Source organism: Grampus griseus (genome assembly GCF_964374135.1).
Source record: "Grampus griseus genome assembly, chromosome: 11".
Lineage (NCBI taxonomy): Eukaryota > Metazoa > Chordata > Mammalia > Artiodactyla > Delphinidae > Grampus > Grampus griseus.
In genome coordinates, this window is record NC_139005.1 from 39170914 (window position 1) to 39196789 (window position 25876).

General features: G+C 42.5%; 1 protein-coding gene across 1 annotated transcript; it reads left to right on the forward strand.

Moving 5' to 3' along the window:
• Positions 1-227: 227 nt before the first annotated feature.
• SPMIP11 (sperm microtubule inner protein 11) lies at positions 228-25330 on the forward strand (the record flags this gene model as incomplete). The annotated part of the gene is made up of 4 exons (XM_082665046.1): positions 228-306; positions 22513-22635; positions 24708-24852; positions 25282-25330. 4 exons carry the CDS (start codon positions 228-230, stop codon positions 25328-25330), a joined length of 396 nt encoding a protein of 131 aa, XP_082521172.1.
• Between the last annotated feature and the right edge of the window lie 546 nt (positions 25331-25876).

Sequence of the window (25876 nt, forward strand, 5' to 3'; positions counted from 1 at the left end):
AAAAATAAAAAAAATAAAAAAAGACTAGGGCAAGCAAAAGGGTGACTGGCTCTTGTTTCCTGTGCCACTCCAGCCCACTCCAGCCCCACTGTGAACTCATAAATCCTGTGCCTCCTTAGACAAAGGGAGTGTCAGTCATAGTGATTCTTCAGGACATTACCATGGTTACCAAACAGACTCCAGAGCTCCCGCCTGAACATTCCAGAAGAGGACAGGGAGGACCCAAGATGGCCTTCTTCAACTTATATCTATTAGGATATCAAAATGCCTTTCGGAACAAGAAAAGGGACACAACTGAAGAAACATGTAAGGGGAACATAGAATAGAGGGTTAGAAGGGCCACTTCTTAGCCATTTCTTTTCCTACTTTGGGTTAGAGTTTTATCCCCCAAGATTAACAATTATACTAGTTAAAATTATGGCATACGGAAGATATCCATTCCCTTTCCTGTCATTTAATATCCTTATTAAGACACCCAATTTGTTCAACCGAGTAAGTGTATTCTTATTCATTTGCTCATTTAGTCAACATTTATTAAGCACCAACTATGTGTCAGGCTTTATGTTGGTGACTAGCGTTACAAAGATGGATAGGATTAGACCTCTCTCTGCCATAAAGTAGCTGACCATCAGATGAAGATAAGCATGCAAACAAAAAAATTTGCAATATGGTGTATGAGTCAATTAAATATGGAATGCTATGGAACCACAAAAGAGGAAGTACCTGATGCTACTGGATTTGAAATGAGAATAGGGGGATCCTTTAGAGAAGACCTCACACAGGAAATGCTTCCAGGACTGAGCATTAAAGGATGATTGGAGTTCACCAAGTAGATGACAAGGGAATACAGCACAGACAAAGGAACAGAGAATCGAGAGAACCTTATTAAGTGAACTCCAAGTCCTTGGGTACAGATAAAGCATAGACAGGAGGTGAGAAGCAGGCCTTGAAAGCTAGGCAGGGGCCAGATAACTGAGTATACTGTTAGCCATGCTAAACCTTTTAACTTTATAGGGAACCATTGAAGGAGTTTTAGTAGGCAGTGAGTATGTATCAGACCTGTATTATATCCACAATACCTAGCAGTACCTCACATAATAGAGGTTTGACAAATATATTTGTAGGGTGAGTGAATGAATAAGTGATACTGAGTGACTAAACTAATTCTAAAGGGAGGGTTTACAGGAAATGTGACAAGATTAAGGTCTTAAAAGATGAATTGCTTGAAAGCACAGAAATGAAGGAGAAAGGGTATTCTAGGCAGAATGGAGAACCCATGTGAAGGAAACTAAGCGTGGGCAGGTACTAAAGCAAAAGTTGCGTTGGGGTAAAGGGAGGAGATAACTGGGAAAAAATAAAGTAACGTTAAGATTGAGAAGGACTGATCTTGTACAGGCCTCCATTGGGCACACTCTGTTCTCTTTCTAATTCCTTCAGAGAAGCTCTGTTTCACGTATTCAGCTCTGTTTCACACATTCCCACTAATGGACACTAGGAATCCCTTAATAGGCCTACACCAGCCCTCCCCTGCTTGCCCCCACCCAGCTGGGTCCTGGCATTATGCCACAGGGATGCTATTGTCTCCAAATTAGGAGTTCTTCACCCTCTCTCAGAGAAACACACTTGGCCTAACCCACAAATTTCCCTTCTTCCATTTTGGGTTATTACATACTGCCCTCCTGTTACGAGAGTTGAAAATTTAGCTTTCTTATACTATACTGTGTGCTTCCCCTCTCTCATCCTAGTTTTTCCAGTATAGTTATGTCACAGTTTTAGGTTTGTGGTAAGCAAAATTCTAAGAATGACCCTCAATGAACTTTGCCCTTATATAATCCCCTCCCCTTTGAATGTGGGCAGAACCTCAGAATATGATGGATAACACTCTGGTGATTGTTACTTTACATGGAAAAAAGGAGATTATGTGAGTGGGCCTAATCTAATCACACAAGCCTTTTAAAAGCAGAGTGGTTTTTTCCAGTTAACAGCAAAAGAGGAATTCAGAGATTGGAAGCATGTGCAGTTTTGAAGATGCAGGGGGCCTCCATGCCAATGTGGGTGGCAGTTAGGAGCTGAGAGTGTCCCAGCTGACAGTCAGCAAGGCATCAGTCCTATAACCAGAAAAACCTGAATTCTGCCAATAACCTGAATGAACCTGAAAATGGATTCTTCCCTAGAGTCTCCACATAAGACCCCAGCCCAGCCAACACCTTGATTTCAGCCTTGTGAGACTAAGCAGAGACTACCAGACTTACAGAACTGTGAGATAGTAAGTGGATGTTGTTTTTTTGTTTTGGGGTTTTTTTTTTTTACTATTTTTGGCTGCGTTGGGTCTTCATTGCTGCGCGCGGCCTTTCTCTAGTTGTGGCGAGCGGGGGCTACTCTTTGTTGCGGTGCGCAGGCTTCTCATTGCAGTGGCTTCTCTTGTTGCAGAGCATGGACTCTAGGCATGCGGGCTTCAGTAGTTGTGGCTCGCGGGCTCAGTAGTTGTGGCTCAGTAGTTGTGGTGCACAGGCTTAGCTGCTTCATGGCATATGGGATCTTCCTGGACCAGGGCTCGAACCCACATCCCCTGCATTGGCAGGCAGATTCTTAACCACTGCACCACCAGGGAAGCCTGTGGATGTTGTTTTAAGCCACTAAATTTGATGATTTGGGATGTAACAATAGAACATACAAGTTTAAATCTATAGTCTTGTAGTCTTACAAATATGTAAAAATTGTTCACTGCTAAGCCAAATAATGTCACTATAATAACTTTTTTGTTCATCCCTAGAGTTAAGGATTGCCACCATTTTTTCACTTGCTTAGCTCTCCAGGTAACTACTGTTACTTTTTTCCACAAATTACTTCAACAGCTCTATTAAATGCCCAATGATATTTTTTCCAATCACTCAAAACACAACAAACAATCTACCAAAACACAACAAATAACCTACCAATTCCTTTTTTCCCAAACTTTCTCTCTCCTACTCCTATACTCTGCCTTCTCCTACTCCTGGCACATAGCTCTTGTCCTGAAACTTGCTTTTGCCTCTCTCCAAAGTTTTATTCCCTATTTCCTGGATCCCATGTTTTCTTTCTTGGTTTACTCTCTCCCTTTCCTGGAATATATCCTTGAATAGTTTTCTAGGAATGTGTAAGAGGTATATTTTTGAGTGAAGAATGATTTTATTCTACCCTCACACATTTTTTTTAATGAATTTATTTATTTATTTATTTTTGGCTGCGTTAGGTCTCCGTTGCTGTGCGTGGGCTTTCCCTAGTTGCGGTGTGCGGGCTTCTTATTGCAGTGGCTTCTCTTGTTGCGGATCACGGGCTTCAGGCGCACAGGCTTCAGTAGTTGTGGCATGCGGGCTCTAGAGCACAGGCTCAGTAGTTGTGGCCACGGGCTTAGTTGCTCCGCGGCATGTGGGATCTTCCTGGACCAGGGCTCAAACCCGTGTCCCCTGCATTGGCAGGAGGATTCTTAAGCACCGTGCCACCAGGGAAGCCCTACCCTCACACTTGATTGTCAGTTTTTCCAGATATGAAATTCTAGGTCGAAAATCATTTTCTGAGAATTTTGAAGTTATACCTTTATTGTCCTCTAACTTCCAGTTGGATTCTTTTGTGTATGATGTATTTCTCTCCAGAAGCTTTTGATTTTCTTTTTGTTCCCTAGTGTTCTGAAATTGCATAATGTTGGAATTTGCTGTAGATCTTTTTTCCTTCACTGTGATAGGCATTCCCTGAGCTTTTTCAATCTGGAAATTTGTGCACTCTATTTCTGACAAATTTTCCTTTATTATTTCTTTATTAATTTATTCTCTATTTTCTCTCCTCTCTTTTTGGAACTTCCATTTGTCAGCTCTAAAACCTTCTGAACTGGTCCTGTAACTTAATTAAACTTTCTCTATGCTTCCCTTGGGTTTTAAAACATTTACTCTTTGGGACGTTCCTCACTTTTATCTTCCAACCTTCTGTGTTAATTATCTATTTCTGTGTAACAAATTACCCTAAAACATAGAGGCTTAAAACAACGAACATTTATTACCTTATAGTTTCTGTGAATCAGGCATCCAGGAGCAGTTTAGCTGGTTGGTTCTGGCTCAGGGTTTCTCTTGTGGTTGCAGACAGGATGTCAGCAGGGGCTGCAGTCATCTCATAGCTGGAGGCCTCAGTTCCTCTCTGGCTATTGACAAGACACCTCAGTTTCTCACCACGTGGGCCTTCCAATAAGCTGCCTGAGTGTTCTCACTTGGCAGCTAACTTTCCTCAGAGCAGGTGATCAGAGAGTGAGAGAGAGTGGGAGGAGGAAGGAAGCCGCAATGCCTTTTTATGACAGTCCCAGAAGTGACTGTGACTTCCACCTTATTCTGTTTGTTAGAAGAGAATTACTAAATCTAGCCCACACTCAAGGGGAGGGGTAATAAAGAAGTTGTGGACCTACAGGAAAATCACCATACCTTTGTATCATAACATTTTATTTTGGTTACTATAGTTTTAATTTCCAAGGGCTGTTTTTGGTCCTCTGGTTTTCCTTTTCCATGTCTTCTTTTTTCTTTAGGGATATTATACTTTATTTGAAATTCTCTTCTGTTCTCTGCATTAGCTCTGTTTCCTCTGCACCCTTTTTCCTATGAGTTTATTTTGATCTCTATTTTCCTCATTGATAACTATTGTCAAATAACTGGTGATCCTTGGCTCTCCATTGTAAGTTAAGAGTGAGGAACTGAAAAGCTGACTAGAAGCCTGGAGGGCAGGGGTAGTTAGCCACTGTGGGCTTCACTGGGAGCTTTCCTCTGGATCTCTACATTTTCTCCAGGGAAGAACACTATAATTGCTTCTCTGGGGATTGGTTACATGTTTGTCTGCTAGCATACTGGGATCAAGACAGGTGAAGGGGGCACTGAGTCTCACCTTTGAGGATCTCGATTTTCACTTATTCATCGTATTTTTAGTCTTGCACCATATGCCGTCCCTCACAGTAAATCTTGTGCAGGAGTGCAGTGCCCCCAAGATTCAGTTCCTCCAGAGAAATCTTTCTCTTTTTCCCCAGTTTTATTGAGATATAATTGCCGTATAACATTGTGTAAGTTTAAGGTGTACAATATGTTGATTTGATACGTTTAAAATATATTGCAAGATGATAACTACCCAAGTATTAGCTCTAATACCTCCATCACGTCACGTAATTGCCATTTCTTTTTTGTGGTAAGAACATTCAAGATCTACTCTCTCAGTACCTTTCAAGTATATAATGCAGTATAATTACCTATAATCACCATGCTGTACATTAGATCCCCAGAACTTATTCATCTTATAACTGGAAGTTTATACCCTTTGGCCAACATCTCATCCCCTCACCCCCCAACCACCATTCTACTCTGTTTCTGAGTTCCGCTTTTTTAGATTGCACGTCTAAGTGAGATCATACAGTATTTGTCTTCTTCTGTCTGACATATCTTACTTAGCATAATGCCCTCAAGTTTCATCCATGTTGTTGCAAATGACAGGGTTTCCTTCTTTCTCATGACTGAATAATATTTCATGGCATATATATATATATATATATATATATATATATATATATATATATATATATATATATACATCACATCTTCTTTATCCATTCATCCATTGACAGACACTTAGGTTTCCATATCTTGGCTATTGTGAATAATGCTGCAATGAACATGAGAGTGAAGATACCTCTTCAAGACCCTGTTTTCACTTCCTTTGGATATATAGCCAGAAGTGGGATTGCTGGACAGAGAAATCTTTTATCTCCTTGTTGGGGCATGGTGGTTTGCCTGGTTGTGCCACATGCCCTGTAGACAGAGTTTCAGTGACCACCTTCCTGTTTTCGGACCTAGTCTTTACCTGTACCTTCTGTGGTACCTGCTACGTTCTAAGGTTTGAGCCTCCCAAATGAATTAGCTCAATTCTGCATGTATCCTTCACTGCAGAAACTTAAGTTAAAACTTTTCCTATTCTGATAAATTTGTTACTACCCCTCTCTCTACTTTCCATTTTTCAAAAGATATTTCCACTGAAATATATCATCTTGCTATTGTATCCTTGCTCTCTCTTTGACCTTGAAGGTTAATGCCATTATTGTTGTTGTTATTTTGATGTGATTTTAGCAAATTTAGGAGGGAAAGGAAATAAACTTTATGGTTAATTAACCATCTTTAAAATGTATTTTCATGACATAATTTCAAAATTATAGAGTGCTTCCCTGATGGCGCAGTGGTTGAGAATCCGCCTTTCAATGCGGGGGACAGGGGTTTGGGCCCTGGTCCAGGAAGATCTCACATGCTGTGGAGCAACTAAGCCTGTGTGCCACAACTGCTGAGTCTGCACTCTAGAGCCCACGAGCCACAACTACTGAAGCCCATGCGCCTGAAGCCCGTGATCCGCAACAAGAGAAGCCACTGCAATGAGAAGCCTGCACACCCCAATGAAGAGTAGCCCCTGCTCAACGCAACTAGACAAAACCCGCGTGCAGCAACGAAGAGCCAACGCAGCTGAAAATAAATAAATAAATAATGTATTTTCATGATATAATTTCAAAATTATAGAGGGCTTCCCTGGGGGTGCAGTGGTTGAGAATCCGCCTGCCAATGCAGGGGACACAGGTTCGAGCCCTGGTCTGGGAAGATCCCACATGCCACGGAGCAACAAAGCCTGTGCACCACAACTACTGAGCCTGTGCTCTAGAGCTTGCCCGCCACAACTATTGAAGCCCATGCACCTATAGCCCATGCTTTGCAACAGGAGAAGCCACGGCAACTAGAGAAAGACCCAATGCAGCCAAAAATAAATAAATAAATTTTTTTTAATTATAGAAAAGTTGTAAGACTGGTACAAAAGAAATTCCCTATACCCTTAACCCAAATTAGTCAATTGTTAATATTTGGCCACATTTGCTTGCTCTCTCTCTCTCCATATATATATAATTTATATATTTACATATCTATATATAAACATCTATTTTTTTCTCAGCTAGTTGAGAATAAGCTGCTCATATTATACCCTTTACTCTCAAATATTTCAGTTTGTATTTCCTAAGAATAAGAACATTTTCTTAGATAACAACCCACAGTATAGGTATCAAACTCAGCAATTTTAACACCAATACAATACTATTTAATTATCTATAGTCTATATTCCAATTTTGCCAATTGTCCCATTAATGTCCTTTAGAACAAAATTTTTCCTTCTAGGATAAAATTAAGGATAAGACTGATCATAGAAATAGAAATAATTGGTTAATCAATTATTTGATTGGTTAATTAACCAATTAAATTAATTAATTATTGATAAATCAATCCAATAAGGATTGCATTTAGTTGGCAGGTCTCTTTAGTCTCCTTTAATCTGGAACAATTCCTCTGATGCTTTGTTTCATGACATTGACAATTTTAAGAGTACAGGCAAGATATTTTATAGAATTTTTCTTAATTTGGGTTTGTCTGATGTTTCTCAAGATTAGATTAGGTTTAAATATTTTTGGCAGGACTAAGCAATATCATGTCTTCAATACATCACATCAGGAGGCTTGTGATGTCATTTTGTCCCATTATTGGTGATGTTAACTTTGACCATTTGATTAAGGTGGTGTTTTCCAGTTTTCTCCACTGTCAAGTTACTATCTTTGTTTTGTAATTAGTAATAATTACCAGGAAGATACTTTGAAAAAATGTAAATACCCTATTCTTCATCAAACTCTCGCTTACTAGTTTTAGTATATAGTGATGGTTCAATTATTTCTATGATAGTTGCAAAATGGTACTTTTCTCAATCACATCCATTTGAATTTAAAGTGTAATTTTTTGAAGTTTGAGTTTTTCCAAAGCATTCAATTTCATTTTTATACAAACCACTGCTCTTTTTTTTTAATATCTCATAAATTTATTTCATGCTTGCTTGTTACATTTTATGTAGAAAGGTTGGGACTGTTTGCGTTGGGTGCCCCTGGTAAATCTCATGGAGGCACTCACTGCTCTTTTTTGAAAAATACATATTCTATTAGTTGAAATAATATATCATTAAATTGCAATATTGCAATTACAGAATAAACCTGGCATGAATTGTATGGGGAGGAGAACCACAGCTGGCTCTTGGTGTGCACACAACTCCAGTGGGAGCGTAAGTGTGCAGGTGTACTCTAGAGTAGCTCTTGGCTGCAACTGGAGTGTTGCAGGCATTTTTTAATATGTTTTTCAGAGGAAATGGAGAACATTAATTAATCTAGCAAGTCTATTCAACGGAGTTTCTTTTATTTAATATTTATTATTTATTTATTTATTACTTATTTAGGCTGCGCTGGATGTTATTTGCGGCATGCGGGATCTTTAGTTGCAACATGCAGGATCTTCACTGTGGCATGAGGGATCTTCATTGCGGCATGCGAGCTCTTAGTTGCAGCATGCATGTGGGATCTAGTTCCCCAACCAGGGATTGAACCTGGGCCCCCTGCATTGGGAGCCCAGAGTCTTACCCACTGGACCACCAGGGAAGTACCCTCAATGGAGCTTCCTTAGAAGAGCTTCTACTATATATATAATATTGAGCTATTCACACTTAATAGTCTAAAATACATCAAGAAACTAGGGCACCTTGGACTTCCCTGGTGGTCCAGTGGTTAAGACTCCGCGTTCCCAACGCAGGGGGCATGGGTTCGATCCCTGGTGGGGGAACTAGGATCCCGCATGCTGCACAGTACGGCCAAAAAAACAAAAAGAAACTAGGGTACCTTAAAGGATTACTGATAAAAACATAGATAAGTGTCCCGGACCAAGTTGGAGATTCCTGAATATTTGCCAAATTCAGTATGTGAGTTAGGATGCAGGGGGGGAATAAATGTGAGATCCCTTTCCAGACACATTTTAGATGCTTAGAATTCCTTGTAGTGAAATATCACCCAAATGAAACTAACATAATATTTTATGTAAACTATATATCAATTTTTTTTGAAAAAGAAATATCTCCCAAAGATAATGATATCTGGTAGAAATTGACAAGATATCGTAAAATTCATATGGAAATATATGGGACCCAGAATAACCAAAGCAATCTTGAAGAATAACAATGTTGGAGGACATACTTCCCAATTTCATATCTTCTACAAAGCTGCTATAATCAAGACCGTGTTATATTGGCATAAGAATTGCCATATAGATCAGTGAAACAGAATTGAGAGTCCAGAAATAAACCCTTAATTTATGGTCAATTGATTTTCAACAAGAATGCCAAGACAATTCAATGGGAGAGAATAGTCGTTTCAACAAATTGTGTAGCAAAAACTGGATAATCACATGCAAAAGAATGAAATTGGACCCCACCTCACACCATATACAAAAATTTACTCAAAATGGACCATAGACATAAATGTAAGAGCTAAAACTTTAAAACTCTTAGGAGAAAAATCTTCATGACCTTGGGATTAGGCAGTGGTTTCTAAGAAAAGACAACAAAAGCGTAAGTGACAGAAGGAAAGACAGATAAATTGGATTCCATCAAAATTTAAAACTTTTGTGCTTCAAAGTTCACTATCAGGCTTCCCTGGTGGCGCAGTGGTTGAGAGTCCGCCTGCCGATGCAGGGGACACAGGTTCGTGCCCCGGTCCGGGAAGATCCTACATGCCGTGGAGCGGCTGGGCCCGTGAGCCATGGCTGCTGAGCCTGCGCGTCCGGAGCCTGTGCTCCGCAATGGGAGAGGCCACAACAGTGAGAAGACCGCATACCGCAAAAAAAAAAAAAAAAAAAAAAAAAAAAAAAGGTCACTATCAAGTAAGTGAAAAGAGGATTTTTTGGTAAATGTTTGGATTACAAGGCAGATTTAAAATAAATAAGTATAGGGACTTCCCTTGTGGCACAGGTGTTAAGAATCCTCCTGCCAATGCAGGGGACACGGGTTCAATTCCTGGTCCGGGAAGATCCCACATGCTGCGGAGCAACTAAGCCCATATGCCACAACTGCTGAGCCCGTGTGCCACTACTGCTGAAGCCCGTGCACCCTAGAGCCCGTGCTCCGCAACAAGAGAAGCCAACACAATGAGAAGCCCACGCACCTCAACAAACAATAGCACCCGCTCGCCACAGCTAGAGAAAGCCCGCACACAGCAATGAAGACCCAATGCAACCAAAAATAAAATTAAAAATTAAAAAAAAAAAGAAAACACTTTGTAAGTTAATTTGGAAAACTTTCCCATAGGACATAGCCCCAGAAGCCTAAGAGAAAAGATTGACAATTTTTCCTAAATAAAAGTTATAATTCTGTATCGAAAGACATCATAAAGTTAAAAGGCAAGAAAGAGACTTAAGAGGTGAATTCCCTGGCAGTCCAGGGGTTAGGACTCTGTGCTATCATTGCCAAAGACCTGGGTTTGATCCCTGGTCTGGGAACTAAGATCCCACAAGCCGTGCGGCACTGCCAAAATAAATAGATAAATAAAAGAGAGACTAAGAGAAAAGATTTGCCATATACAGGTGTTTGTGTGTGTGTGTGTGTGTGTGTGTATACACATATATTTACGTATATACATATATACACACACCTCTATATAAACACACACATATATACATATATTCATATTTATAATTTATATATATAATTTCAGAATACATAGAAACCTCCCAAGTAAGGCACCAATCCAGACTCCCCTTCTCATCCAACATCAGATAATTATTTATTGGGAACTGATTGTGCCAGGCACTGTGTCAGGCACTAGGAATACAACAGTGACTAACACAGACAATAAACAGGTAAATAAACAAACAAGATATTCACAGAATATAACAAGTACTGGGAAGGATATAGGGTGGGAGAGTTGATGCAATGGATCAGAAGTTATAAACTGCTGGCCAGAGGGCCGGACTCAGCCTGCAGAGTGATTTCTTAAAAAATTTGGACGCACATCTAAAAATCAGGAGGTTTTATGTAAAATCCACATTTCTGACTTCTCTTAAAAATTAGAACTGGCCACACTGGCCCTAAATTCCCACATGACCACAGCTGACCAGAGCAAAGTAGCAGCTGCCCCTTTAGATGGGACAGGTTTCTTAGTTGTTTTACTCATAAACATTATCTGCCTGACTCTTATAGGCAACTGAGTTTGCAGATCCCATGATGGAGAGTAACTTGGAGAGGCCCACTTTATTTATTTATTTATTATTTTTTTTTTTTTGTGGCTGCGTTGGGTCTTCACTGCTGCACGCAGACTTTCTCTAGTTGAGGCGAGCGGGGGCTACTCTTCATTGCAGTGCACAGGCTTCTCACTGTGGTGGCTTCTGTTGTTGCAGAGCATGGGCTCTTAGGCACGCAGGTTTCAGTAGTTGTGGCATGCAGGCTCAGTAGTTGCGGCTCGCAGGCTCTAGAGTGCAGGCTCAGCAGTTGTGGTGCATGGGCTTAGTTGCTCCGGGGCATGTGGGATCTTCCCGGACCAGGACTCAAACCCATGTCCCCTGCATTGGCAGGCAGATCCTTAACCACTGTGCCACCAGGGAAGCCTGAGAGGCCCACTTTAGACAGTAATCAAGGAGGTAATGTTTGAGCCACACCGTGAAGAATGAGAATGAGCCAGCCATGTGTAGAGCTGAGGCAAGAGCTTCATCCTCATAAGAGCAAATTTCAAAATCTAGAAGGAATTCAAGGCTAAAACCGTAACAAAGCACTTCCAACTCCCACTTTGATCACAGACTGCTTTCACTGCATCCCGGCCAGAACCCTGTAACTCATCTCCCATTTCTGACAAGCCATTTTTTCTCATTTTTCCTTCTGTGGTTGATTTCTAGTTTCATACTGTTATGGTCAGAAGAGATGCTTGAAATAGTTTCTCTCCTCTTAAATTTGTTGAGTCTTGTTTTGTGTCCTTTATATAGTCTATCCTAGAGAATGTTCCATGTGACTTGAAAAGAATGTGTATTCTGGGTTTGTTTTGTTTGTTTGTTTTTGTTTTGTTTTGGATGTAGTGTCTTGTAGATATAAATTAAGTCCAACTGTTTTATTGTGTCATTTAGGATCTCTGTTGCATTATTGATTTTCTGTCTAGAAGATCTGTCCATTGATGTCAGTGAGGTATTAAAGTCTCCTACTATTGTTGTATTCCTGTCAATTTCTCCCTTTATTGTCTGTTAGTATTTGTTTTATATTTAGGTGCTCCTATATTGGGTGCATATATGTTAACAAGTGTAATATCCTCTTCTCATAATATAATGATTCCTTTATCATTATATAGTATTCTTCTTTGTCTTTCTCTATGGACTTTGTTTTAAAGTCTATTTTGTCTGGTGTGAGTATTGCTACAGCTGCTTTCTTGTCATTTCCATTTGCATGAAATATCTTTTTCCATCCCATCACTTTCAATCTATGTGTGTCTTTTGCCCTCAAGTGGCAGCATATTGTAGGTTCTTGACAAGTCATTTTAATTGTGCACATCCTGAAATATCTGTGCACAAAGACATTCAGGGAACTTGGCTACCCTCTGCCAACTTTGGCTTCAACCATGTTATTCACACTTCCACCTGAAAATTCCACTCAATAGTAATTATGTGCTATTCATAGTATTTCCTTGAAGCCACTTGAGCTGCCCAGGAGCTGAAGTCTGGGACCACATGGCCAAGCTCCGGGGCACATAGGCTGACTCTAGAAGCTCAGGATAAGGCTATGAAACTCCAGGGAGTTGGAGTGTGGAGCCCCAGGGAAACCTATGAAGACAAAGGTATGTGTATTTGGCCCTCCTCCTAGGACATCTAGTCTTCCTAGAATGATTAGTACCATAACCACAAATCTCAAGTGAGCACTTGGGACTTCCTGAAAATCCTATTATATTTCCCTAGCCACTCTCCCACTCCTCAAGGCAACTCCCCCTCTCTCCTCAAATCTCTAAAATCCCCTCTCGATCCTCACTGAGCTAACTTCCTTGCTCCTTATTTAACTAAAAATAGAAGCAATCAAAAGAGACTTTCCATCATCACATCTAACCTTCCACTGCATTTATACCTTCCCTCTGGTACAGTGAATGAACTGACTCCATTTGCGTACTGGATCTCATCCACACTTTCCTCAAAGATTTTGCTCCTGTAATTATCCCCCTCTCCCTCAGTTTTTTCCCTCTTCCCAGATCATTTCCATAAGTATACAAATGTGCTGTAATCATTCCATCTGGGGAAAAAAAAGAATCCTCTCTTGACCAAATGGTCCCCTCAAGCTATTGTCCCCATTTCTTTCTCCGCCACCTTCTCCCCTTTCCCACTCCTGATTATACCAAAACTCCTGGGAAAAGTAGTTGATACTCATCGACAAGAGAAAAACAACCATGCTGATTGGCCTCACCTTAAATTCCTGTTCACTAAACTCAAGTGGGCCTCTATGGCTGCCCAGAAGTCAGACTACATTTCCTTGTTCTATGCATTCTCTCACTCTCCTGAAGGCCACTTCATACCTTCTCTTTCCTCAAACCTCTAACACCTCATCTCCTATCCTCACTCTCACATAATGACTTTCCTTCTATTTCACAGTGAAAACAGAAGCAACTGGAAGATAATTTCTATAACCTCTCACAAAATCATGTCTATCCATCTACCTGCATCTGTGCTGCTGAGGTTGCTTGAAATATGTCTTATTATAATAAGTGAATGGTCTACACACGTTAAGACCAGCCCCTCCACTTGTGCATCAGATCTCATATTGTTGACTATTCAAGGACACTACTCCAATATTCTTCACACCCTATTGCATCAGTTTTTCTATCTCTGGCCATTCCTATCTACCTACATTCATGCTATAATTTCTTCCATCTTAAAGCCCTACATCCTATTTCCCTGCCCACCCCCCATACAGAAAAATTCTTCAAAAGAGTTGTCTGGTCTTTCTGTCTCTAAATATCCTGCCAGTCTCTGTTTTTGTTTTTTGTTTTTTTTTTGCGGTACGCGGGCCTCTCACTGTTGTGGCCTCTCGCATTGCAGAGCACAGGCTCCGGATGCACAGGCTCAGCGGCCATGGCTCATGGGCCCAGCTGCTCCGCGGCATGTGGGATCTTCCCAGACCGGGGCACGAACCCGTGTCCCCTGCATTGGCAGGCGGACTCTCAACCACTGCGCCACCAGGGAAGCCCTGCCAGTCTCTCTTGAACCCATTCTAATCAGGCTCTTGCCCCTACCACTCCACTGAAACTTCTTATGTGTCTAGTCACCAATGCTCACATCCATGGTGATGTTGCTAAATTAAACGGTAAGCTCTTAGCTCTCATCTTATTTAACATATCAACAGGAAAGTGCAACAGAGCTCACCTGGTTCTGAATCCTGGTGCTGCTGAGGTTGCTTGAAATATGTCAGCTGGCAGAGATTTGGGAATGTGGACCACCGTAACGGGGAACTTGGCTCATACCTTCCTATTACTTCAGAACTGGTTTGGGAAAGTACGTATGGAGAAAATACAGCATTCTGTTTGACTCTTAGAAAACAACATCCATCCACCTTGCTTACCCAAGTCTTTCTAATCCCTATTTCTACATTCATTAATTCAAGGAACACACAGTTCCTGACTGTGCTCACCCTTAGTTCCATGTGATCTTGCAGGACTCTAATTTGTCATTCACACTTGTCTTCAGAATGATTCTCTGGCCCTGCTCTCTTTCTGGCTGATTTCACCTTGTTAATACATTCACTCAAGTGGCTTGACCTTTTTCTGTCCCCCTGTACTAGCACTTCAACCTGTTCTCCATGCTCAAATCAACCGCACTCTTAATTGGCCCTTCAATGAGGGAACAGCAACCATTAAAATGAACTTATGAACACTTCTCATTCTTAACACATACTATAATATTTTTAAGTCATTCACAATTTTTCTTTGAAGAAAGTTTTTTTTCCCTTCTAGTAGATGTGAGGGTCCACTCAAGCTTTCCTTATTATAGTCATAATGAAAACTCATAGACATGAGTCAACACAGGTAACTATTCTGCCAGTCTCTGCCTCCTTCCTTTCTTTTCCTCCTGATAAAGAACCAAAATAGAAAAACCAAGGAGGAAAACTGAGTGTGGAGAGCATACCTTGGTCTATCCTTGACTTCAGAAACTCATTTTTATCAGGTACTCAAAGTTATTCAGATTCATGGAGCTAACTCGCTAAGCAAATTCAGAGTGCCTGTTTCCTCACTTGTAAATGGAGATAATAATGCCTTCCTTATAGATTTGTTGTGGAGATTAAATTATATAATGTATGTAATACAGCTAAGACCTAGCACATAAAACTGTACAACAGATGATTGGAAGAAAAGTGATAAATCATAATAAGGAAGTTATTATTTACATATGGAATATATACCTTTCCTCTGACTGGAATATCTTTGTCCTGCTACTCAAAACATACTTGCCAGGACAGGGTACCTGAAAAGCAATACACACACACACACACATATACACACACACATATATACGTACATTTTTTTTTTTTGGTCGCACAGCTTGTGGGATCTTAGTTCCCCAACCTGGAATTGAACCTGGGCCCTTGGCAGTGAAAGTGATGATCCTAACCACTGGATCGCCAGGGAATTCCCATGGAAAGCAATATTTTTAACCATAAGATTCCTTGAGAAGCAACAAATGCTAGCTGGCTTCAAAGGATAGCTCATCCAGGCCCTGAAAGAGCCTGGTCAATTGCAGCCACCCACAGAAGAGCATCCCTGACCAGTGACCAGAACTCTCTTGTCTACTAATCCGTAGATTCCTGCTCCTCCCAGACTCACCCTTCCTGATAATACTACTAGTTGCCTCTGCAGGTTCAGCCCAGCTTCCTGTGTTCATTCACCTTGAGTGCCTAAGCTTTCCCTTCTCTGTCCTGCCCAGGGGAGCATGGCCATATATCTGTCTTTTTCTTTGCTGAATCTGTCTCACCACCTGCTTTGAACCCTGTCCTCCCACCTACTCTTAGCGTCATACCTGGACACTCCTCTTGGTCCAGGAGTGTCAGAATTTCAGAAAAATTCCCTTTTTTCTGGCCCTTTGCTGAGACAACTAACTCCCTTGCCTCGTTATATGAAAACCCGTGGTCAAGCTAGGCATCATCCTAACACAAATCTACACTCAGGGCGTTGCCCACTGACAGGTGTCTCAGAGGCAAATCGATGGGGGTGGGTGGTTAAGAGTGCTTATGCTTATTCTTGGCTTGAAACGAATGACCTCTCCCTGCCAGACTCTCTAGTGACTGCCCTCCAGCCACAGACACGATGACCTCCAAGCTCCGCACATCCAAAGGGCCTCACTCCATCTTCCTCCACTGCTGCCTTTATCATTCCTTCTCCCAGAGGAATTCACTAAGGAGTCCTCCAAGTTGCTCTTACTTCCAAATGAATCTCTTCAAAGAAAAAGTAAATCTCACATTTTTGGTAAAAGCCGAGCATATATCACTTGTACTCTCATTTTCTGGATCGTGTCAAAGGGGTCCCATAGGTGGTTTTTCCCACCCTGATTGGAATGTCCTCTGCTCAGTCTCCTAGTTCTCCTGACCTCTCCTGGCTGCCTGTTTGGTGACCCGCTATTAGGAGACAGCTGGAGATGCCACTTAGACTCCAGCAGAGGGCACTGTAGTTCTGGCTTTTCAAACAGGAGCATGAATGGCACAATTCAGCCACGAGTGAACTGGCCAAAACCTCGGAGCCCCTCTGCCTTTCTAAATGGATAAACATACTGAAGTTACAGAAATGTATTTTGGAAACACTCATATGTCTCATAGCTGCTATAGACCATCATCCCCATCCACCTGAAACCAGAAGGGAGAAGGTACTCAAGCTACTCACAGCTACAATCTGTCAAAGCCTAGGGAGTGGGCACCTCCAAGGTGGATGACTGTGTCTGTATTGCAGCAGATAGACCACATTTTCCACAGGGGCTTGGCATTTCCCCACTGGTTGTCCTCACTGGGACTGATCTAATCCACTGAAGACTGGCGCCCCAGGTTCCAGTCCTCTCTGCTCCCTCGATGCTGGCCATAGGAAACGATATTCCACAATTCAGTGAATCTCAGGGAGGCAGGGATCTGCCTCTAGAACAAGGTGATATCATCACGTCTCTCTCCCAACTCAAGGCTTCTCCAAGTTGAGCAGACACCCTTGACAGGGCCGCCATTGAGCTGTACACAGGGGAGCCCATTAAGAGGCTAGTTCTATCAGTTCATGTTTTTCCTTAGTCCTTGGTCTTTCCTGGAAGGCCTGATGAGATGATTTCAAGAGCCAGTTTAATGCGGTGGTTAAGAGCATGGGCTCTGGAGCCAAACTGCTTGGGTTAAACTCATGTCTCTGCCATACGCTGGTTATGTGACCTTGGGCAAATCACTGAACTTCTCTGGGCCTCTGTTTCTCCATTTACAAAATAAGATAGTAACAGTACCTACCTTTTATAGTTGTGCTGAGCACATTCACTAATTATTAGCCCTTTTTATTGTTGTTATCTCTAGAATATCCGTGTAGTCCATTTTACATCAGCAGTCTGCAACCAGCAGTAAGCCTCTCTGTTATCTCATGCCCCCTCCACCTCCCCTGTGTAACAAGTGCACCACTTTGAGGAAGATATTTTTGGAGGCAAAGGAACTGTCCCCATGTGTAAAATGTGCCCTGGGAATTGGTCTGGCTCTCTGGGTTTATGCTCTTGTCCACTTCCTCCCAAAGCACTGACTATTTCCTTATCTCAGGAAAGACAATAAGTGCAAGATAGCCTTCAAAACATACTTTAGCCAATTTCAATCCATGTTAACGCGCCACTCAACTTTGAGGGATTAATGCCCCACAGCTGATACGACCTCTTAGACAGGAGTCATATTTTATGTACAGTACCACAACATTTTCTCTCAAACTGATCTTGTATAAATTTCTAGTCAGGGTGGTATTACTCTGCTTGCAGCGACACCAACTTCAAGACAACTGCAAGTAATGTCTGTTAGATATTCTCACCACCATGTACTCAGAATCTGGAACAGACAGGCAAACACCCTAACCTGAAAGTCAGAATCCTGGGAGCCACTGAGGTAGACCCATTCTAAAAATTCTTCAGCCTGAAAACATTGCGGCCAATCAGCCCCAGTTCCAGCGAACAGAGGCAATGGGCTAAGCAGTGGAAAACTAAGATTTTGTGACCATCCCAGTGGCTCTGGGAAGCTTATACTATTGAGAAATCTGCAACATAAATTTGGAAAAGTAGAAGGTCCACCCAAGTACTTCTGCACTACCCCGTATGTCCTTCATGGTCCATTCAAAGCATTAAATCTGGTCTTATGGCAACTCCTAATTTATGGCCTGGCTCTAGAAGAAACTGTCAGGGCCCTTCCTTCGTATCTATTTATCACAAAGAAACATATGGAGTATAGTATTAACTGGGTGAGCGAAGAACCTGTTATACCATCTACCAGCACAATGATGGTTTCATCTACCTTGCCATGGTGGAGTTATAAAGAGTTCATTGCATCCCTCTACCCAGAACATGCCCTTTCACAAGTAGCTGTGGCATGATTCTCACCTACCCCTCACCACCCTTCACCTCAGGTGGCTTCCAAAACTTGGCAGCTTGCAGAAGCTACGGGTTACCAAAAATATCTTCCAGCTCGCCAAATACTGATCCGAGGAATATGCCAACTGGTGCTTGAGTCAAGAGGAAGGCATCCAAGTGGGTGATGCTGTCCAATACACCTCCAAGCACACAGTAACCCATACAGGAAGCTGGAAGACTACTACTTGGAAACTGAGATAATAGAGAGCATCATCTGGCTGTACCCTAAAGAACAGTCTGAGGCCTCGGGACCCGATAAAGAGCTCCCACTGTCACCTGCACCCAGACCAATAATTACTTGTAGTCCAGGTCCCACTGCCTACTAGGAATATGCTCTTGCTCTTTCTCCTCAGTCTACACTTACTTGGTCATAGACATTGTGACACCTTCACTTAGCCCAAAGTCAAACGACCAAACTCAAATGACACTGCTTCTAGGAAATGGCCCCTCATTGCTATAAACTGTGATGAAGTAAGTTCAGCCCCTGGTTCAGTCCAGGCTTCCACCTGCCCAAGCCCTCAACTGTCAAGGGAGGGGATTCAAACAGTGTCCCACTCTGGTAATGTCATTGTCTCAGAGAATGTTAAAGGAGATTTCCACTAGAGTGCAAAAGGGAGTGTGGAGGGACAGATGATGACGAATGCGTGGGGCCAAGCAGGATGAAGGGGGAAAGGCAGGAGCTGGGGAAGGACTATAAAACAGAGGTGGGGGGGCTTCCCTGGTGGCACAGCGGTTAAGAATCTGCCTGCCAATGCAGGGGACACGAGTTCGAGCCCTGGTCCAGGAACATCCCGCATGCCGCGGGGCAACTAAGCCCGTGCACCACACCTACTGAGCCTGCGCTCTAGAGCCCACGAGCCACAACTACTGAGCCCGCGAGCCACAACTACTGAGCCCGTGAGCCACAACTACTGAAGCCCGCGAGCCTACAGCCTCTGCTCCGCAACAAGAGAAGCCACTGCAATGAGAAGCCCGCGCACTGCAACGAAGACCCAACACAGCCAAAAATTAATTAATTAATTAATTAAAACAGAGGGGGCATCCCCACCATCCACCAGAGGTGAGTCAGCTATCTTAACAATTTCAAGAGAGAATGGCAAATTTTGACCCAGTTCCTGACAAGCCCAGGATTCTGAGATGCAAGCCAAATCTAGCCTACTTAAGCAGAACATGAATTTATTAAAAGAATATTGGTGGGATTACATCAAACTAAAAAGCTTCTGCACAGCAAAGGAAACAATCAGCAAAATGAAAAGGCAGCCTATAGTACGGGGGAAAATACTTGCAAACCATGTATTTGATAAAGGGTTAATATCCAAAATATATACGGAATTCCTGTAACTCAACAGCAAAAAAAAAAAAAAAGAAAATCCAACAAAAAATGGGCAGAGGATCTGAAAAGACATTTCTCCAAAGAAGACACACAAATGGCCAACAGGTATATGAAAAGATGCTCAACATCTAATCATGAGGGAAATGCAAATTAAAACCGCAATGTCACCCCACACCTGTTAAAGTGGCTATAATCAAAAAAACCCACAAGAGATAACCAGCATTGGTGAGGAAAAAAGGGAACCCCTGTGCACTGTGGTGGGAAAGCAAATGGGTGCAGCCAGTATAGAAAACAGTAAGGTGATTTCTCAAGAAATTAATAGAACTACCATATAATCCAGCAATCCCACTTCTAATAGATATCCTGAAAGGAACTGATATCACGACCTCAAAGAGATATCTGCACTGTCATATTCGTTGCAGCATTATTCACAACAGCCAAGATATGGAAGCAACATAAATGTCCATCAACGCATGAATGGGTTTTTTATTTTTTTTAATTTTATTATTTTTTAAAATGTTGGTTTGTTTATTTGGCTGCGCCAGGTCTTAGTTGCAGCACGCGGGGTCTTCGTTGCTATACGCGAGATCTTCGTTGCGGCATGCGGGATCTTTTTTAGTTGTGGCATGCAGGCTCTTAGTTGCGGCGTGAGGGATCTAGTTCCCTGACCAGGTAATTGAACCCTGGCCCCCTGCATTGGGAGGGCGGAGTCTTAACCACTGGACCATCAGAGAAGTCCCTGAATTTTTAAAATGTGGTATATGCATACAATGGAATATTATTCAGCCTTAAAAAAAGGAAATCCTGCCATTTGCAACAACATGGATGAATCTGGAAGACATTATGCTAAGTGAAATAAGCCAGACACAGGACAAATACTACATGATACCACTTGTATGAGGAATCTAAAATAATCAAACTCATAGAAGCAGAGAATAAAATGGTGGTTGCCGGAGGCTGGGGGGAGGAAGAAACAGGGAGGTAGTAATCAAAGGGTATAAAATTTCAGTTATGCAAGATGAATAAGTCCTAGAGATCTACTATACAGCACAGAGCCTATAGTTAATGCTGTGTTATATACTTAAAACTTCGCTAAGAGGTTAGAGCTTATGTTAGATGTTCTTGTCAAAAAAATAATAACAACAATAAACAAAGAAGGTGGGAGGAGATTTTTGGAGGTGATGTATATGTCTGTGGCATAGATTGTGGTGATGGTTTCACAGGTGTATACTTATCTCCCAACTCATTAAGCTGTATATATTAAATATATACAACTTTTTCTGTTATACAATGAAGTAGTTTATAAAAAAAGGAATATTGGGAAACATATAAAAATTGTAGAAGGAACAGGGAACAAAGCTTGGCAGAGGGTAACCAGAAACAATGTTCAGAATCATGCTGCAGACCTGGCTGGGCACAGACGCCACTGCATTCGATGCTGTGGTGGGCACTGCTGACACCAAGGACACTGGGCCCCGGATACTGCTGCTCGAAACAAGATGCAGCTTCACTGCCCCAACTTCCATCAACAGAAAAAGACTTTACATGGTCCCAGCTTCTTTGCAACCCCAATCTTTGATTCAAAATCTGGAGAAGATGTGTTGATTGGCCTACCAAAACTCTTTGCCCATGGCCTCGCTACACAAGAGGCTGGGTGTCTTGGTCCATTCAGGCTGCTGTAACAAAATACCATAGACTGGGTGGCTGATAAACAACAGCAATTTATTTCTCACATTTCTGGAGGCTGGAAGTCCAGGATCAGGATGCCAGGTGAGGGCCCTCTTCCAGGTTGCACACTTCTTATTGTTTCCTCACATGGCAGAAGGGGCAAGGAAGCTCTCTCAGGTCTCTTTTACAAGGGCACTAATTCCATTCATGAGGGCTCTGCCTTCATGAATCACATCCCAAAGGCCCCACCTCCAAATACGATTACCTTGGGCATTAAGTTTTCAAGTGAATTTGGGGGGGATGGGAACATTCAGACCATAGCACTGAGGAAGGAAGGTCTGGTTTTTTCAGTCACTGTAAGATACAGATTTTGCCTCAGAGGAGATTCCTAAACTCCCATAAGAATGCTAAGTCTACACTACCCTACTTTACACTGCCTTTCCAGCTGCCGGCCCCGTCCCGCTCCACTTTACCCAGCACTAGTCCAGCTCTAAGTCAACAGCAAGCTGAGACCTCTCTAGCGCTTCTAACGCACTTGATATCTTGCTGCCCGAAATGCTCTTCCTGATACTACTATGTCCCATGAATCCCTTCTTATCCTCCAATACTTAGCTTAAACATAATTTCCAGTTAGACCAACTGAAGCTCTGCAAATATGCCAGTCTCAGGAAAGGAATATCCATCCAGACAAGGGGCCTTTTTCACCTACACTAACCCTAAGTATTTGTCAATATCCTGATTCTAGCAGGAGGCCACTCAAAACCAGGAGTCAGGGAGGAGCAAGAGAGTAGTGAGGAAGGTCTGATCACTGTTCTCCCTCCCTCCCCTCTGTCACAGGCATTTTGATTTGACTCCTGAGATCCTGAGAATCGGATGTGAGTGGCTTGGAGAGATCCCTGCCCTGTGCCTGGTTGGCATGGAGACCAGAGACTCAGAAAGTCAAATAACCCCATTTGCTAAGTACTCAGAGCAAGTCTGCTCTCGTTTCAGACCAGAAAGAACCAGAGCCCACTAGGCTTCCCCCTATTATCTCAGAAGATGGGAATCATTCCGTGCACCAGAATAGCCACACAAGGTACCAGGAAGCTGTACGGAAGGTGTTGTTAAAGACATGTAAGTATCTGGGATTTGTCACCTGCTAGGGGCAGAAAAGATGTGTCTGAGTTCGTAAAGAATGGCTGGGATGTGGTGGGGCATTGTTATAGAGCAGGGGATGGGGGCAAAAAGAGCCAAGAAGAGACTGAGAAGAAGAAGGAGAAAGTAGACTTGAATGGTGGGGTAAGAAAGATAAAATAAAAACTGAATCAGACTTGGAAGCAGAAGATCCAGGTGTGAGTACTATTTCTGTCTCTTTTAAGTGTCTCACCTTGGGCAATCACTTATCCTTTTGTAACCTGCTTCCTCGTTTATTTAAAAAAACAAAACAAAAAACCAGAAAATGCCTACTCTACCAATCTTACAGAATTGTTGTGAGGATCAAAGCTTTGGAATTTGAACTGAGTTTAAACTCCAAATAAGCCGTGTGACCTTGGGGAAATTCCTTCAACCACTTAATCTCTCTGGATCATCTGAAAATCGGAATTATATTGCCGCATTTTTTGTGAAAGTTAGAGAAAATGTACATTTAAAAAAGCACCTAGGACAACCTACTGAAACATGCAAATACTGAGGAATCTCCAGGGAATTCTACTATGTAAAGAAAGCCAATCCCAAAAAAGATCCCATACTGTATGATGCCATTTACATAACATTCTTAAAATGACAAAATTATAGAACTGAAGAGCACATTATTGATTACCAAGGAGTGGAGGGAGGAGGATGTGGTTATAAAAGGGCAACTCCAGGATTCTGTGGTGGTAGAACCGTTCTGTATCAATATGTTAATACCCTGGTTGTAATAAAGTGCTATAATTTTACAAGATGTTACCTCGGTGGGGGCTGGGAGGACATGGCTAAAGGGTACACAAGATCTCTGTCTTTCACTTCTTACAACTGTATGTGAATCTATCATTATCTCAAAATTAAAGTTTAATTTAAAAAAACAAATACTTTCAGAAACTAAAAAAGATACGCATGAAGAGGAATATCTGTTATTTCTACGAGCAAAACTTCTTAAAAGCTTTTTATCGATTAATAGGAAAACAACTAAGTGAAAAATATAACATCTACTCAATAGCATATTAGGGATTTAAAAAATAATAATGATTATAAAGACCATACAGCTAGAATATTAGGCTATAATTTTTTGTTTTAAAAATATACAAATTTTATGGGCTTCCCTGGTGGTGCAGTGGTTGAGAGTCGGCCTGCCGATGCAGGGGACACAGGTTCGTGCCCCGGTCCGGGAAGATCCCACATGCCGCGGAGCGGCTGGGCCCGTGAGCCATGGCCACTGAGCCTGCGCGTCCGGAGCCTGTGCTCCACAACGGGAGAGGCCACAACAGTGAGAGGCCCACGTACAGCAAAAAAGAATAAAATATATATATATATATATATAATTTTTATACACTGGTATAGATTTATTCAAATAAATAAAAAGTGAAAATCCAAAAAAAAAGAAAATCTAGGTAAGTCTGGTATTATTTCAAAATTTTAAAAACGCTTAATACCTAATACAACATTTAGAACATAACAGGTGCTTGATAAATGATATCTATTAGTAATATCCAAACATGAGGTAGTATCACTGCTAAATTTCAGAGAATTACCTGAAATGAGCAAAGAGGGAAAAAAAAAGAACCAGTAGACTCACCTTGCACATTTTCCAAGTGTGTTGGGTGGTTAGAACTCTGTGCTCTCACTGCCGAGGGCCCGGGTTCAATCCCTGGTCGGGGAACTAAGATCCCACAAGCCGTGTAGCACGGTCAAAGAAAGAAAGAAAACAAACCAAGTGGGTTGACCACTTGTTTTTCCACCACCTTAGCACTTGGGGAAAGCTCTCTTGGAGATGGGCTTATAGCAGAAGCAGGAAGAACCAAGACTGATTCCACTGACCATGAAGGGTGCGAGATGCTGGAGAGATGCTGGAATCCAGAAGTGGAACTCAGTGTGGTGACCACATTTCCAGGACTTCTCAGCACCTGGTCAGGCCCAGTTGCTAGGCTGGGCTTGTGATGCCCTGAGGGGCAAAAGGGAGCAAACAACTCTAAGAAATTGGATAACCTGCCCTTCCCCCAACCATTCAGTCCCCAATCAGGTCTTCAGAGTCCCCCTGACTGATGCTCAGAACTTCAGCTTCTGGCGGTCCCACAGTCCAGGAGTGCGCCCAGAGGACACCATGCCATGGATCCGGAGCCCCCGCCACTGCCTCATCAGAAGCCCAATGACCAGGTTAGGCTGGAAGGGTGAGGGTGGGGAGATCAAGGGAAGTATTACTCCTTCCCCTCACTGAAATCCTTGGGAGACTCTTGCATTTCTAGTCAGAGTTGGGAAATGGAATAGGAAGTTTTGGTCTTACCAGGGACAACTGGCCCCAGAATCTGGGCAGTGCTGGCATTCAAAGGAACTGAAGATTGGTCTGTGTCTTTGCGTTTTGCCTTACGGATATGACTTCTGAATAGACACAAGGATCTACAGCACTCCTGTGGGAGGCCCGGGGTGTTTCAGCTCCCTTCATTGCCACCTCGCACCCCTCTAACCACCATCCATTGGCAGTAGCCCCACTTCTTCATCACCACCTCTGCCCATTCTAGGTTTGAGCACCCCCGCCCCCATCCAGCCTAACCTGGCTGAATCTGAGACCCTACCTCTCTTTTCCAGGTTTATAGATCACTCTATTCTCAATGACAGAAACTTCAGTCTATATTGAGCAGGATGTGTTTGCAGAAGGACAAGATAAACTCTGGATGGAGGGCAAAGAGGGAAAGAGGGAGGTGTGCTGGTTCCAATGGCTGCCTAATGGGAGGAGGGGATTGAGAACACGGAATAAACAGATTGGACTAGAAGTCACTCGTGTGCACTGCAAGTGAGGGGGAGGGAAATTATTCCAATACCCAAATTCCTGGGAGATCAGGATTGTGAGAGATTCCTGAAGGAGCCAGAACTTGGTGTTTGGCTTGGGAGGGGCCAGGGCACTGGAAAGACCACCACAGGGGTTCCTGAGCTCATGCATGGCAGGGGTCGGAGTGACAAATCTCGGAAGACACCCTGCCCCTCGTGATGCTGGCAGGTCTTGGAGTAGTCATGCTCTGTGAAGACGCTGCCATTTCACCTTGGCAAGAAGAAAACCAGAGGAAGCCCTCTGACCACAGACAAGAGAGGTCCACAGAGCCCCCAGACTGGGGCCTGCCTCCTACGCCAGGCTCTGCCACTTCTGACCCAACCCACAGCCCAGAACAGCTGCAGAGAACAGGGA